Consider the following 15,547-nt stretch of genomic DNA (forward strand, 5'->3'; position numbering starts at 1 on the left):
TAGCAATTAAATTCATGCATGCTTGCAAGACATGCACAGGAAATTAGTTTCTGAATTTAGTTACTGTTAGATGCAGATTGTTGTTTAGTAAGAAAAATAGAGAGAGTGGTGCGGCAATTGCAAAGAAGAAAAATTTCTTCTCTTTGTATTTGTGAGATGTTGTATTGGGGTTTTGGGTTTAGTGATGAACTTTTATAGTCCGTAGGATGATTGAATCTCAGTATGTTTGTTGTTGCAGATTTACAAATTTGATTGTATAATCAGGACGACTATTATTGCCATGAAGCAGACAATGAAGAAAATTGCTATGGTAACTGTTTATGACTACCGATCAATTATGGTACCCCTACTAAAGTCATACATGCGGGTTAGTGTAGGATTCTCCACGCTGTTTTGTTCAAGGTTTCTATTTATCAGTTGCCTTCTTTCCCATCTGTGATCTGATATTTTCGGGTTTTATAGGCACGCCTGGAGGATCACATAAATGCAGAAAAGAAGTCTAAAAAGGTTACGGTTCTTTACTGTGGCCACAACTTGATAGATTTTTATCAAGAAACAAAGCGCCTTGCTGAGCTAACCGGTGCAAATTTCCTAAGGAATGAGGCAGAGGATGTGCCTTTCAGTGGCTACAACTTTGGAACTGTTAACTGGATTGATTTTTATCGAGCTCAGCATGTCAGATGGGATGAGGAATCAAGTGAACCTGAACAACAGAAGGGCCCCAAAGCTCCTGAATCTGATTAGCACAATTCTACTTGTAGAAATATTACTTGGTAAGCCCAAAAAAAAAAAAAAAACAGCTAGCCAGATAGAGTATACAATACATGAGGAAGACATGAAAAAAAAAAAAAAAAAAAAAGAACTATAATCAAATTATTTCAGCAAAACAAAATTATTGACTCACCTAAAAGGCTAAACCAATTCAAAAACCTTTTCATGTTTTGCTGGTTTACTCTGCAAAAACAAACATTTTTTTTTAAAATTTTTTTGACTACTTAAAAATTGAGAAATTGATGTTTGAGAGAGAGTGAGAGAGAGAGAGAGAGAGAGAGAGAGAGAAAGGGAGAGAGAGAGATTGTAAATAAAACTCCACATAGGCAACATGCATAGCAAGTCAATGACCATCCATCATTCCAGAAGCAAGCAATAAAACATATTAAATCAAAGGCTTCTTCATCCTTTGCATTTGAGATTATACAATTCATGAGTGTAACTCATTGTGAAGACCATAACTAAAAACCTGAAAGTAGATTTTTTAATTTTCCATAGACATTTGAGTGGCAATTTGAGCTAACGTAGATTTACCTCCATATAATTTAATGAAATTGATTCTTGGAGCACGTCATGGTTTTACTGCATAAGAGACCAGAAGATTGATTATAAAGCAATATCCGTTGATCTCTGCTTCCCAAGGTCTTAAATGCGCATTACAAAACCCATATGTTTAGTCCAGCAATACGTAACATACGATAGAAAACGCTCACTCCTCTATTTTGAAAATAATGATTTGTTTGATGTTTTTATGAATAGAAAAAAGAGAAAGGGCAGTGGGTGTTATTTAGGCAAACATTTAGAGTGAAAGACCAACAAATAGCACACATGAGAGAAAATTCTTTTTGGGGCATAGCATGTCTTGTTGGAGCAGAATAAGCAACAGTGAATCCTATGGCAAAATTAAAATCGTGAGAAATTCAAAATCATTAGACTTGCAGAAAGAAGTAGATTACCTAGATATAATTACAAATAACGCAAGCATAAGTTGATGTAGTAACCTTTTGGTACCCAATTCACCACCAGTATATATTCAGAAAATTTGCAGGCACTGAAGAGCTTAAAGGGGAGAAGGTATCAGATAATTTGATGCCATTTTAATACTAGACCCATGTTATTTCGACTTTTGAACCAATAACTCATTGACTCAAAAATTTAAAAGGTTAAAACTGGACACATGGCAAAAAATTGGATCTCAATTTATGATATAGGTGGAACATTTTGATCAGTGAGTTTCATGATTATATCTCCTCATATACTTGGTTCAGCTACAAAAATATTGCCTTACATACATAAGAAGGGATGTGGCATTTACCTTTATTGATAAAGGAACAATGTCAGCACTGAATCACCCCGTTCTTGAGAGACTATTAAGACTAGTAGAAAAAAAAAAAAATATCGACACATCACAATCCATAAAAGTAGCAATATAGAAAGAGTTTATCTGTTCCTGTTTCAAAAAAGCAATCTTTAAGGTGCAAAGTCTCACTTCATGGTCAGAAACTCCATTCATAAGCCCACTATTTAATGTAACTATCAAACTAATGGTTCAATAGAGACAAATAGAAATGCTTATCATTAGTTAATATAAAGACATAGGCAATAGGAACATTAAAAAATCTTACCAGATTAATATGGAATTGAAGTATTCTAAACATGATATACAAAGTTTGAGAAAAATGATTTGGCAACATCCTCAGAATCAAGAAAATGTAATCTTTGAAGTAGACTGAAATGTAAAGCCTAAAAATAGAAATTTTATTTTCAAAAAATAAACCAAAGAAAACTCAATTTTGCTGAGAACTATACCAAATACATCAATTGACAAAATGTAGTCCAATGGATGAATCCAATGATACTAATATTGAGATAGAAAAGAAAAGAAGTCAATTGGAGAAACAATAGAATCAACCTAATGGAAGTCATACGATAGAGAATGAGAAGAATGATAGTCAGGCCATCCTAACCTACCAGCTTTATCCAGCAACGTTTCTTGAAAACACCTGGTTGCAAAAATACTTGGTGAACATTATATATCTGTCTAAACAAAAGGATATTCAAATTTTTTTTTTTTTTTTTTTTTAATGTGGGGAAAAAACAGTAAAAGAGAGACCAAAAAAAAGAGTTTGAAGTAATCGTTGTAGGGAAGTTGATAACAACGTCTAAAAATCTGTTGCAAAGTGTATAATTACTATTTATTTGTTATTTTAAAATGAAGTAATTAACCCAAAAAAATTATAATTACTATACACTCTAAAGCATCCATGTTAAAATCCGATTATTAAAATCAAGGGTGAAAATCCCTAATGTTACCAAAACTTCCTTTGAATCTCAATTACATCTAAAAGGTTGAAAAAAAGTTGTTAGAGTTTAAATATATATATATATATATATTTTTCATACTAAAGGCCAAAGAAAAATAACAGTTTACACCTTGTACAAAAGAAAAAGTGTATAATGCAATAGTCAATTTTTGGCTGAATCACTTTTACAAATGGTTTAATTATTCATAGCCCACTGGCCCCATGTAAACATTCCTGGTAGAATTCCTTTCAAGCAAACTATAATAAACTATAAAATGCTTTTATTTTTTAATAATCTTCTCAATGTTCCCCTTAAATTAAGGAAATCACCATATCTAGAGGTCGGTTTGATTTACATATAGCCATTATTATATATGCCCTTTGGAGATGGCCTCTCATGATTCTAGAGGTCTGCCATTCTTGCCCATGCTGTAAGAATTAATATTGACAACAAAGCATCTAAAGAAAGAGAATAAATATTCGAATTTCAATTCAAATTCGAACACACCATTGAAGAGAAGCAATGCGTACCTTTTGCTGGTCTGTGTTTAGTTCCGTCAATCTCTTGTTCTTCCTCTATCTCCACACAGCAAGCAAGTCTTCTAGTTGATCAAACTTTAAAGTTTAAAGGATGCAATTGCGTGAATAATTATGTTGGTCACAAGGTAGTTCCAATCCTCAATCTCAATTCCTGTGCACCTTATGGACTGTATCTAAGTCTCTCTCTATCTCTGTCTCTTTATTTCTCTGTATCTGTCTCTCTATCTTTGTATCACAATTCCTCTATGGACCTTTCATCGTATTTAATTTTGGCCGGTGAGTTTTTTTAAAACTGGGAAACTATGAAAACGGTGTTTTGTCGCTGCAAAACAATATAAAGTTTCGCTTTTTAATTGCAAGCGTGGCAGAATTTTAAATAGGCATTTTTTCTACATGGCAGCACATTTTTAATTATAAGAAAAGACTTTTGCTATTATATATAGTATATGATATATGATATGATAATTTATTAGAGTCACATAATTTTTAGATAGTTTATTTAAATATAATGTGGATAACAAAAATAAATATTATTCCTAATATAAGTATATTATATGTCTTATCATTTTTTGGTGGGATGCATCCTAATATGAATTATACATTATGCAGAATTTTGTTCATTATTTCAACTTCTAAAATCCAAGTGGTCAAGGGGAAAAAATTCTACAATTGCTAGAACATTTGAATTTTCAATCAAAGATTGGTTCTTTGGTTTCTTTTCATTAGAGCAGATTGACAAAGAATTTGGGCTCTCAGTTTTAGGGATAGTGTAACTTTTTCATGGAGCTGGATGCTTAGGACGTCAATGGTTGCAAAAGTGAGGTACCAACATGTTGATGGAGAAGGGGATAATAAAACAAAATTATCGTTGCCTAATATAGTCATTTTATCAAATACATGGAAACATAAAATTGCAAATATTGGGATTACCTTTTTGCAACGAAGCAGGGAGCAAACTATTTTTCTTGGCAACAATTCATTTTAAAAGAGGCATAAAAAATAAAATAAAATAAAATAAAAACATAATACTCCAATATATAAAACATGCTTAACACACCATATGATTTTAAGTAACAAAGCGATATCCCTACTCAATAATATAGACCTACAGCTCTTAAAGGACCTCTTTTTCTGGTAGGAGCTAAATTCAAAATCATTCTTCTTCCACTTAAGAGAGACAGATGATGCCTAATGGTATATATATCTTCTTTTTGATTTTATAGGGGTGGTGGCAACTAAATAGGTATGAATTGGTTGGCTTCAATGGAAGCTAAAATAGAAATTTTGGAATTATTAAAACACTAATAGAAAAGGAATGAAAATAAATAATATTTTTTATGAATAAAAAGAAAATAGTAATATTGCCATTGATGCGAGCATAGTAATAATAAATTCTATATTTTTGTTTTTAGATATATAGAATATAGATTGACTTATGAGTTCCCATTAACTACCCATATATGTCAATGGTCATAAAAGTATAGACAGTTAAACCAAACTTTTTTTTTTTTTTTTTTTGCCAAGCTGTGTGAATTTTTTATTGGTAATAAAATGAAAGAAAATACAATCATGCATGCAATTTAAACCATTTTGTTTTCTATATTCTATCCAAAACAGATATATGAATCAATTCGGGCACCATATTTCTATCTAAACCTAACCCTGTAAAATTATTTTAAAAACCTGGACCCACAAAAGCCAAAGATTTTTTTTTTTCTTTCTGTAAGAGAGAGAATATTGATGTTTATTGTGTTTGTTGGTAGTCGGTAATACAAATATCAAGAAAAACATGCCTAAGTTCAAGAACATTGGTCCAAAGATCGTTGGAACCAACAATCAAAACGGTGACTTCAACGACCATAGTGTTGATTATTATCACTGGAGCGGTATCTCCAATGACCGGGCTGTCAACACTGGCCAACAAGTCAGCGCCTTCGATTATTAAACCTATGGTACTGGTTGCAATGCGGCGTCTCGAGCCATTGAATTGCCAACGTCGATTGTTGGTGAGGCATCTCTTGCCACCGGACTGCCAGCACCAATCACTAGAGCGGAATCTCCGAACACAGGCCGCTAGTCCTCCGGCACTAGTCGTAGATCAAAGTCTTCGGTCATCGGACCACTGGCATCAATCGCCGGAGCGGTGTGTCCAACTACCAGACCAGTGATCTAGCAACCAAATGGGGGAGGGGAAGCTACTATGTTTTTGAAAACTATTTTACCAAATTTTCAAAGATATTTTATAACTTTTTATAAAGGATTTTAAAGTAAATGAGAAATATTATAGTTTGACTATATATATTTTTCCTACAAACAAATACTTGAAAACTGAAAAATATTTTCCGAAATATATTTTACTACAAATCAAAGCACAGTGTCCTATGTATTAGATGGTAGACACCATAGCATCTCATACCATCACACACTCAAAGTACCCCAAAAGAACATGAAACTCCCAGAGAAAAATCTCTCATTTCAATACCAAAAAACCATCTTTCATCCCTTAAAGATCGGTATATCACTAAACTTTACAAATTACAATACAAATAAAAGACGTAATTGATCTGGGCACACTATTCATCAAGAAGCATGCATGCATCATGACTTCAACTATGGTAGTCAATGTATATTTTCTTTGCGGACATCATAGGGAAGGCTATATGAATATTAGCGACTTAAAAAGGGAAGATGGAACATTGTGATCATCGAAGTATTTTCTTTTTAACCAGATACGCATTATTGGAACGATAAAGAAAGCTCAATAAACACTCGTCCAACATCGTCATCGACACATGGTGACTACACGAGTCAATACTTACTAGATTTAGGGACTTTGTCTAATGAGTTACAATCCGTCATGACCGAAGAAGATATGTCAATAAAAATGTTTGAGTTCTTGGATGATCTCTACAATATTTGCGGGTTACACTTACATAATCTTGCTTTGCTAATCATGAGAAAATTGTTTTGATGGACCGAATTTGACCAAAATTGACTGAGATGGTCCAAAGCAGACTGAAATGGACCAAATAGACTAAAATGGACCAAAGTAGACTTTATTTATTTAAAGAAACATATCCGCGACAAATCACTACTTAACTGCTACTCCCTTTTGGAAACTTAAACCCCAGTCCTCACTCCCCACACTCTACAAGTATAAATGCTTGTACTTGTGAAGTGATCATTACCTCAAAAGTGTGCAGTGGTACTAGTTTTTCTCTTTAAATTTGGTGTGTTGTAATGGTTTTTATTGGCTATTAATGAAAAGACCGATCTTCCCATAAAAAGAAAAAATATATCTCTCTACGTTTTGACGGAATTTTCTTTTTTTTTTTTTTTTTTTTTGGTAAACTATTTTATTTATTTTTGTTTGTCTGTTAATATGTAGTGCTCATGTCCATGTGGAATGTCCTATTAAATCCTATGTAAAAGGGAAAACAATACTTTGCTTCTTATCATATTGACAAAAACACAGTCTGGCCTAAGGCCTAGGCCTCAGGGCCCATTACAAATCGTCCTACCACTTTTATAAAAAGGCTTCAGCCCCATTATAAAAAGACTTACAATTTTATGATAATTAATTGTCTGAAAAATAAAAAGGACCATGCATTTTTTATTTTTATTATCAATTTCAAAAAGGCCTCAAAAATATTAAACTCAACCCAATTGAAACATTAAAATACTTTGCTTCTTATCATATTGACAAAAACACAAGCTGGCCTTAGAGCCCATTACAAATCGTCCTACCACTTTTATAAAGAGGCTTCAGCCCCATTATAAAAAAGACCAATTTTATGATAATTAATGATTTAAAAAAATAAGGACTATGCATTTTTTTTAATCAATTTCAAAAAGGCCTCAAAAATATTAGATCAGTAGAAACACAACCCACTTGAAATATTAAATTGCTTGGAGAAAATGATAATAAGAGTAACGCTAGAAATACAATTTTTTTTCAAACTGCTAATATATTGAGTGGCTATTAGTAAATGAAAAAGTGATATTAATAATGAGTATAGATGAAAACCAATAAAAAATTGGTCATATTAACAGTTTGTAAAAATATTGTAAAAACGTTTGCAAATGTAGCATTACTCTAATTAAATGCATCGAATCATCAATGATGATTAATCTTCCTAGACAGCTAAAGACATTTATTTTTGTAAACTAATATCGAATACGATATGGTAGATTATCGACAATAACAACCTAATCTCTCACATGACCACACATCGAATTCCATATCTTTCTTAACACCAAAATCAAAATTGAAAATTGGACTACAACTTTATTTAACCATTCATCGTCTTGTTAATGATAAAGTAAACCTCATTAAAAAAATTAATAATAAATGTTCATTTATTTTTATTAAATTTTATGCTTAAACCATGATATAAAATTTTCTATATGAAATTAACCTTAGGTTTTTTAGTATTAATTCATATATATATATATATATAATCAATTAGCTAATTATGCTATGAAATAGCACTAGAAGGAAAATTGACAATATCACTTTAATCCATTTTATTTTCTTTTGGTGTTTTTGAACAAGAAACTATAGTTAATACCATAATTACTCAACCACTTGTTATTTTGAAAATAATTAAAAATTCACCATCCCATCAGATTGAAAATTTTCAAATCTCTGTCAAAACGGTTTTTGAAGAACTTTTGGAAGGTAACTATATATGTATGAGAAAATTTTGGATATTGGAAGAGAATTCAATATCAAATGGGCATTGTGTGTTAAGAGAGTAAACTTTTCTTAATATCAAGAACCACCAAAGCACCATTTAAAAAAAAATAAAAATTGATTTGATCCAGTATACAACAAAGATTTTTCAATCTGTGTTGAGTCAAAAAATTCAACAATTACCTTAATGAGTCTAAGAAAAACGGAGTATATGCTCTGTATTACTACTGTTACACCTTAATCTACCAACTTTTGTGCTATACATGGTAGTCAAAATCGCGATCCGGATCGTAAAATCACTTACAATCTCACCTCATCAAAAAGTTTAAAATCTTAGCAGGATCGCATAAATGGTAGGATCGTATAGGATCATAGGATCATATGGGATCCTACCGATCCTACCATCTGGCTTGATTTTTTTTTTTTTTTTAAGTGGGATTCATTTGGATAAGATAATCCACTTAAACCCACAAGTCCAACGGGTTATTAGAAGCCCAATAATGAATTGAAGTCCCAAATTTACTCCTATGTCAACATAAAATATCAAAAAAACCTATAATACTTAAGTTTAATGTTTTCAAAAACAAAACCTAAAATATTTAGAAACACTAAGCTCCAGCACCTCTGTCTCGTGCCTCCTCAGTCCTCTGTCAAAAACCCAGCACCTCTCAGCTCTTTCAATGGTGAGCTATTGCAGCCTTTAAGCTTTCTTAAGTTTAACATTTAAAAAAAAAAAATCCTAAAATATTTAGAAACATTCATTCCAAGACCTCAATCTCGCGCTCCTCAGTCCTTTGTCAAAAACCCAGCACCTCTCAGCCCTCTCAATGATGTTGCCGTAAGCCATCATTGCCTTTAAGCTTTCTGGTAACTAGCCTAACTTATTTTGGATTTGGAACTTAGAATTTGGAAAACATTTTCCATATGTGTAGATAATATTTTGGTACTTAGTTACTAATTAAACATGTACTGAACTTTTTAGATACGTTATGTCAAAAGTTAAGTATATTTTGTTTTGTTAGAATGACATAAGAATGATATAGTGCGTGCAAATTACATTTTATGATGCAATTGTTTTTTTTTAAAAGATGGATTCATATTTTAAGTGATTATATAACATACAAAGTCACTATCAATAGGTTTTTTGCTTAAAATCTAAAAATAAGTAGAATCTTACGATCCATGATCCGATCCTACGATCCACGATTCTACCTACCTCCCACGATCCTACGTAGGATCCTGATTTTGACAACCTTGGTGCTATAAAACATATCATAATAACCTTACCATGAAAAATTCCTCAAGCTTACAATCTTGCGATAAATAGTCTTTTCAAACAGGTGACCTAAGTAAACCAAATACTGCTTAATATGTCATATGTTAATTGATTAAACAATAATTTTGTAAAAAAGATATTAAATATATTATATATATATATTTGAAAAAACATAGTCTAGTTACATAGTTTTCCATGTAAAATATTCAATTTTAATAGGTCTTTTTTTAACAGTTCTACTGCGTCATATGCAAATTTTTATGTCAATTAGTTCCTACTCTTTTTAATATAGTGGACTAAATAGAATGAAGCAGACTAAATGGACAGAAGTAATTCAAAATGGACCGAAGTGAACTAAGTAAACCGAAATGGACCAAAATAGGCCGAATGGACTAAAGTGGACTGGATAGACCAAAATTGACCGAAATAGACTTAATAGACTAAAATAGATAAAATAGACCATAGCATACCATAATAGAATAAAGTAGACTGAAATGGACCAAAGTAGCTCGAAATGGATTAAATAGACCATATCAGACTGTAATGGACCAATTAGGCTGAAATGTACCAAAGTATCTCGAAATGGACCAAAAGGGTTCGAATTTTTTTCAGAAACATACCTGCCACTGATCACTACTTAATGGCTACAGGTTTTTCTCACTCACATATGAATCTGGATTATATATATATATATATCTATATATATATTGTCGAGAGGCAAACTCATATAAGTAGTTTTTTTTCACTAGTCAATAATATTCATCAATTCAAAACACTTTTTTTTTATCCTCCATTTCCCACCAAAATGAGCAGAAGATATGATGCACCCTCCTTTCCCTCTCAACCTCCACCGTCCAAAGATGATGATGATCAATTATCCACCATCACCATAGAAATCAATCACGCCATCAGATTACTCCACAGTGACCCAACCGAAGCTTTGAATCTCTTCAAGTCCATCCTTTCCCGCCACCCAAACCCGACGCTTACTCAAGCCAATGCAGTCTACAATTTAGTCGAATCTGGCCTCCAAGACGAGATCCATGCGTCCGAGAATGTCTTGGCTTCCAGACAGTACCACCTTGAATCACTCAGAAAGGAACTCAGAACCCTCAAAGCGCAAAAGAAGAAGATCTTGTATGCTAAATCTATGGCAGACATAAAGAATGATATTCAAGAACAACAAAACAGAAAGAAAGAGATCGAAGAGAGAGTTAATACAGCGAGAAAGAACTTCAAAATGCCAGAGGATGACAAAAGAAAGCTCAAGAAACACGCGTCCAAGGTTGTAGACATGGTGACTACACGGGTCAAGGCTTATTGGAAAGACACCATGAGTATGGAGCTAAAGAAAGAATTGTTGAGGATTCAATTAAAAGACCTTAAACTGCATTTTGTTAAGGATATTAAATCACCCGTGGCTGAGGCTGTGATCATGGAGGCAGTGGAGTATGTGAAGGAGGCAAAGAATTGGAAGTTTTCTACGTGTTGTTGTTGCAGCCAGCGGTTTTTTGACGTCAAATCCAATGCGGAGCATATAAAGAGCACGCATTTAGGGACTTTTCCCGATGAGTTATCAGTCGAATCAGAAGTTGTATTTGATTCAGTCCATGACACCGTTGAATCCGGCAAATGGAGACCTGTGGATGTGGCCGCCGCTGTAAAAATGATGGAAGATTTGTCAAGAAACGAGCGTGGAGATGAAGGCCTAGATGAGTCAAAAGTTTTCATGAACCAGAAGGAATGGCCTTACTGCGAGGATAGCAGGCGTCACGTGATCATTAATAAAATTCGAGTAAAGTTATTGTTGTTCTTGAAAATTAGATGTTTTGTTTCAAGTCATCTTTCAGCGTTCATGGACTTGACAATGGAAATGCTTAAGAAGCGAATCTCAGAACAGCTGCTTAAGAAACATTGGATGCATCGCACACTGCTCTCCGTATGCTTTCTTGACATCCCAGAGCTTAATCGTGTGTCCAAGTTCTTGGATGATCTCGACAGTATTTGCAGGTTACAGTGTCTCTGCGAGAGTCTTGAGAAGGATAAGGCCAGAGGTGAGTCTTGTGTTGATAATCATGAGAAGATTGTATTCAATGAGGACTTCTCTTGTGTAGTTTTTGACAAGAGAATGTTACGTGGAGAGCTGGTGGTGCTGAATGATGGAGCTGCTGTTACTTCTAGTGCTGATGATGAAATCGTATTAAATGATGATGAGTGCAAAGATGCTATTGTGGATTGGTTAATGAAGGGTGGTACTAATATTAGTACTGGGGAGCAATTAAAGCAATGGACTCATTTTAGGGAAACAAGTAGAAGTCAAGCGATGGAGTTTTTCAAGATCTATGAGGCTGAATTTCACCGGATGCAGAGCATTTGTGAGAAAAAAATAGGGTGTTTGAGAGACATAAAGCTGTGGAAGAATTTAGAGACTATCTGTGTTGAAGAAGATAAGAGAAGAAAAAAGTTTTCCGCATACAAACCATTGAGTAACAAGTATCTCTTGTTAAAAAGACACACAGAGATTGAAAGGACAAATTGTGATACTTTTGAGTCCGATATGATATTAGATCTTTTGAGAGAAGAACAAGTGGAGGACAACAAAATAAAATTGGCGATCACGAATCAGATTAATGAGATGGGTGAAAAGGTATGTTATAGCCAAATCTATGAACATGTGAAATTTTCCCAGTTGTTGGTTGTAATATTAAATGTGTTGCTTGATGAACTGTTATATTCTATAGGATGATTGAATCTTTATGTTTGTTGTTGCAGCTTTACAAATTTGATGCTATAATCAGGACAACTTCTATTGCTATGCAACAGACGGGGAAAAAAATTGATTCAGTAACTGCTTATGACTACCGATCAATTATGGTGCCCCTGCTGAAGTCATTAATGCGGGTTTGAGTTGGATTCTCCTTGCCATTTTGTTGAAAATTCTATAAGTTACCGTCTTGCCTTTCTATGATTTAATGTTTTCAGAGTAATATTATTTTTTTATAGGCACGCCTAGAGGATATGGCTTACAAAGATGCTGAAGAGAAGTCTAATGCTGCAAGCGAAGCATTGTTGTCAGCACTTGTTCTTAGTGACAAGAAGGGTACTCACAGAGGAGGAGGTGGGGCAAGACAAGGACAGGGAAAATCCAAGACTAAAAAGAAGAAAAAGGATCACAGAAAGACAAAGGTATTAAAGGTGCTATATACTGGTTATTTTTCTGTTTCCTCTTTATGGTAGTTAACAGTTGTCCAAATCTACATGTATATAAATTCACCGGAAAAAATGGAGAAGGGGCAGGAACTAAAAGTGGGAAACATGCTAAATATTAATATAAGATGGCAGAAATTGTAGAAATATACTTGAATTGGATTCTAAAAACATAAGATATGGAGGAGCTAGAGTTAAAAGGTGAAACAAAACCGGAAGAGAGTGTAAAAGAAACGGATATTTTAGAGGAACCAAGTTAGGAAAATGCGGATCATGGTTACATGAATAGTAGTAAATAAGGATCTGAAAGAGTAATAAATTGAGCAGTCTAATACATTTGAAATACAACAGACACTGAATGCAGGCACTTACTGAGAGATTATCACAACAGCTAGTTAATTGCATAAAAAATATGCAGAGAATTTTAAACCTCAATTGTCTTTCCTTCATACTTTGCCTTTGTCTCAGCCTCTGCGTAGGGTTTGAACTGTTAATTGTTAAACAAAATTCAGGCGGCTTCCTTATACCGATTACAGCAGATCTGGATAAACTTTTTTTTTCTGTTACCGAAAAAAAAAAAGGATTGCAATTACTGGATATGACTAATAAATTAAGGAACCAGAGACAAGAATGCAGCTAAGATCGTGGTTGATGAAACAAGTAGCTTTTCGAAATAGAAAGAAAGAAAGATACATGATATGCTGAGAGTTCTGAGTTCCCACAAAATATAGAAATTCTATTATGAAAATAAATGTCCCAAACTCCCAATAAAATACAATTTGCTTTTTGTAGGCAACTGGATTTAGCGAGGAGCTGCAGGAAAATGTGCAGCAAATGTAAGTCTTTGTTCATACTTTAACATTGGCATTGACTAAAACATATGTAAATTGGAAATGCATATATTTTTGGCAGTATGCTCTCTCAATCCCTAGGCTCAAATAAAGCTCATTATATTTTCTCCTGTTCTGTGCTTCAGTTCCTTTCCAGATGCACATGGTGGAGATGATCGTCCGAATCCTGAGATTGTGGATCCTGTAACCACTGACGAATTGGAGCAACAGGAAAGGAAACTTACATCTGAGGTGGAGAAAGAGCAAAGAATGCTTAAAGAGCATTTGGAGTACCAGAGGCAGATTGAGAATGGGGCTAAACAAAAGCGCCTTGCTGAGCTAAATAAAGCTGGAAGCAGTGCAGGAAATATGTAAAAAATGTGCCTTAGTCGCATCAACTTTTATGACTTAACTGGAAATATTTTTATCAAGCTTAGGGTGTCAAATCAAATGAGAAATCATGTGAACTTGAACAAGAAAAGCACCCCAAAGCACCTGAAGCTGACTGGCATATATAGTTTTAAAAACTAGGAAAAAGAAAACGCAGAGACATTTGATAAAGGTGAGGGTTCTCTGGATTCATTTCTTTCTGGTTTTGAGATTTTGCTAGTGCGACTTTCCTGAGTTGAATAACAGGAAGAGCGTTTCTCAGACTCACATTCACCATATTTCCTTCTAACCTATTTGATTAAGACATTCTTGATTGCTTAGTTAACTCCATAGATTTATTGCATCAATACATAGTGGGACCACCCACAATCTTCTCATTATCTCCTACCACCCCCCATAAAATTATCACATCACATCTACCATGGAAAAATTTTGGTCTCAACATCAGAAATACAAATTTGCTACAACCAATTAGCAGTAACAGCTGTAGCAATATACTATATTACAGGGGAAACCCCTCTTTTTTACTGACTGAACAAAAAGGAGAAGATTTGTTATGGGGCAGCATGTAATGTAGCAAATATATATATTCCCCGTCATTTCCTGCCCTCTGCCACACTCTTAAAGCATATCCAATTTTGAATTCCAGATTTGATGCATAAGGGCAGCATTTCTCAGCACCACTGGAATATGGAACATTTGCATTAAAATCTAGAATTGATGCATAATGGCCACACTCTTAATGCATATCCAATTTCGATTTTCAGATTTGACGCATAAGGGCAGCATTTCTCAGCAATATTGGAACATTTGTATTAAAATCTAGAATTGCAAGTTTACATTTTACAAAGTCCCGTCATTTTACTCCCCTTAATATTTTTTGTGTATCCAACAGGAAGTATCTACGGAACTCTTTCAAACCTTGATTTGTCAGGCCTATAAGAGTAATTTGAATTTCTAATTATCATATATAGAGAAGAACAATAAAATGGGCTTAGAGTCAATCCTTGAAAAATGAAAAACATAGATTTGTCTTCAATGTATTTGCTAATTCAATTAGCCAATGAAATACCTGCATAAGCACATCTCAAGAGCAGCTAAATGAAACATGTAACTGGTGGCATATTATGATATAAATGGAAGTAGAGAGCATGAAGTTGAGCAAGGGAGATTCCAGGATTTGGATAAATTCACCAGAAAAAAATGGAGAAGGGATTTGTAGGCGTAAATAAAACAGCATAAATACAAAATTGCTACGTCTATTAGGAGAGGAACCCACGAGTAGAACTCACCCTTGAAAACCGGATAGCAAGGGAAGGGTGCCCAAGGGCAGCTTGATTGGCTTCAGTGAACTCCAATGCATACCTTGTGGCTTTGTGGAAAGTTTGTTCTGGAGTTCACGATGGATTCACTCAGGCGAGATTCATTTCAACAATTCCACAACATCCAGGCTCCAGTGAAGAAAATTTCAACTGTCAACAATGTTGTTCTCTCAGCAGAGCCTCCTCAACATCTGAATAATAAATCTTCCCCA

At 33.9% G+C, this 15,547-nt stretch overlaps 1 protein-coding gene and 1 long non-coding RNA gene across 2 annotated transcripts; one reads left to right on the plus strand and one right to left on the minus strand.

The window, feature by feature from the left end:
* Positions 1–207: 207 nt before the first annotated feature.
* On the minus strand, positions 208–1,853 carry LOC136062944 (uncharacterized). The gene is made up of 2 exons (XR_010624676.1): positions 1,306–1,853; positions 208–736 (listed from the first exon to the last, which is right to left on the minus strand). It is a non-coding gene; the product is annotated as an uncharacterized LOC136062944 (long non-coding RNA).
* Positions 1,854–10,391: 8,538 nt separating this feature from the next.
* Positions 10,392–13,998, plus strand: LOC111987931 (uncharacterized). Its single transcript, XM_065762690.1, has 5 exons — positions 10,392–12,233; positions 12,359–12,487; positions 12,590–12,772; positions 13,586–13,629; positions 13,770–13,998. Exons 1-5 carry the CDS (start codon positions 10,392–10,394, stop codon positions 13,996–13,998), a joined length of 2,427 nt encoding a protein of 808 aa, XP_065618762.1.
* Positions 13,999–15,547: the final 1,549 nt, after the last annotated feature.

Source organism: Quercus suber, unplaced genomic scaffold, assembly GCF_002906115.3.
Source record: "Quercus suber isolate HL8 unplaced genomic scaffold, Cork oak 2.0 scaffold_469, whole genome shotgun sequence".
NCBI lineage: Eukaryota > Viridiplantae > Streptophyta > Magnoliopsida > Fagales > Fagaceae > Quercus > Quercus suber.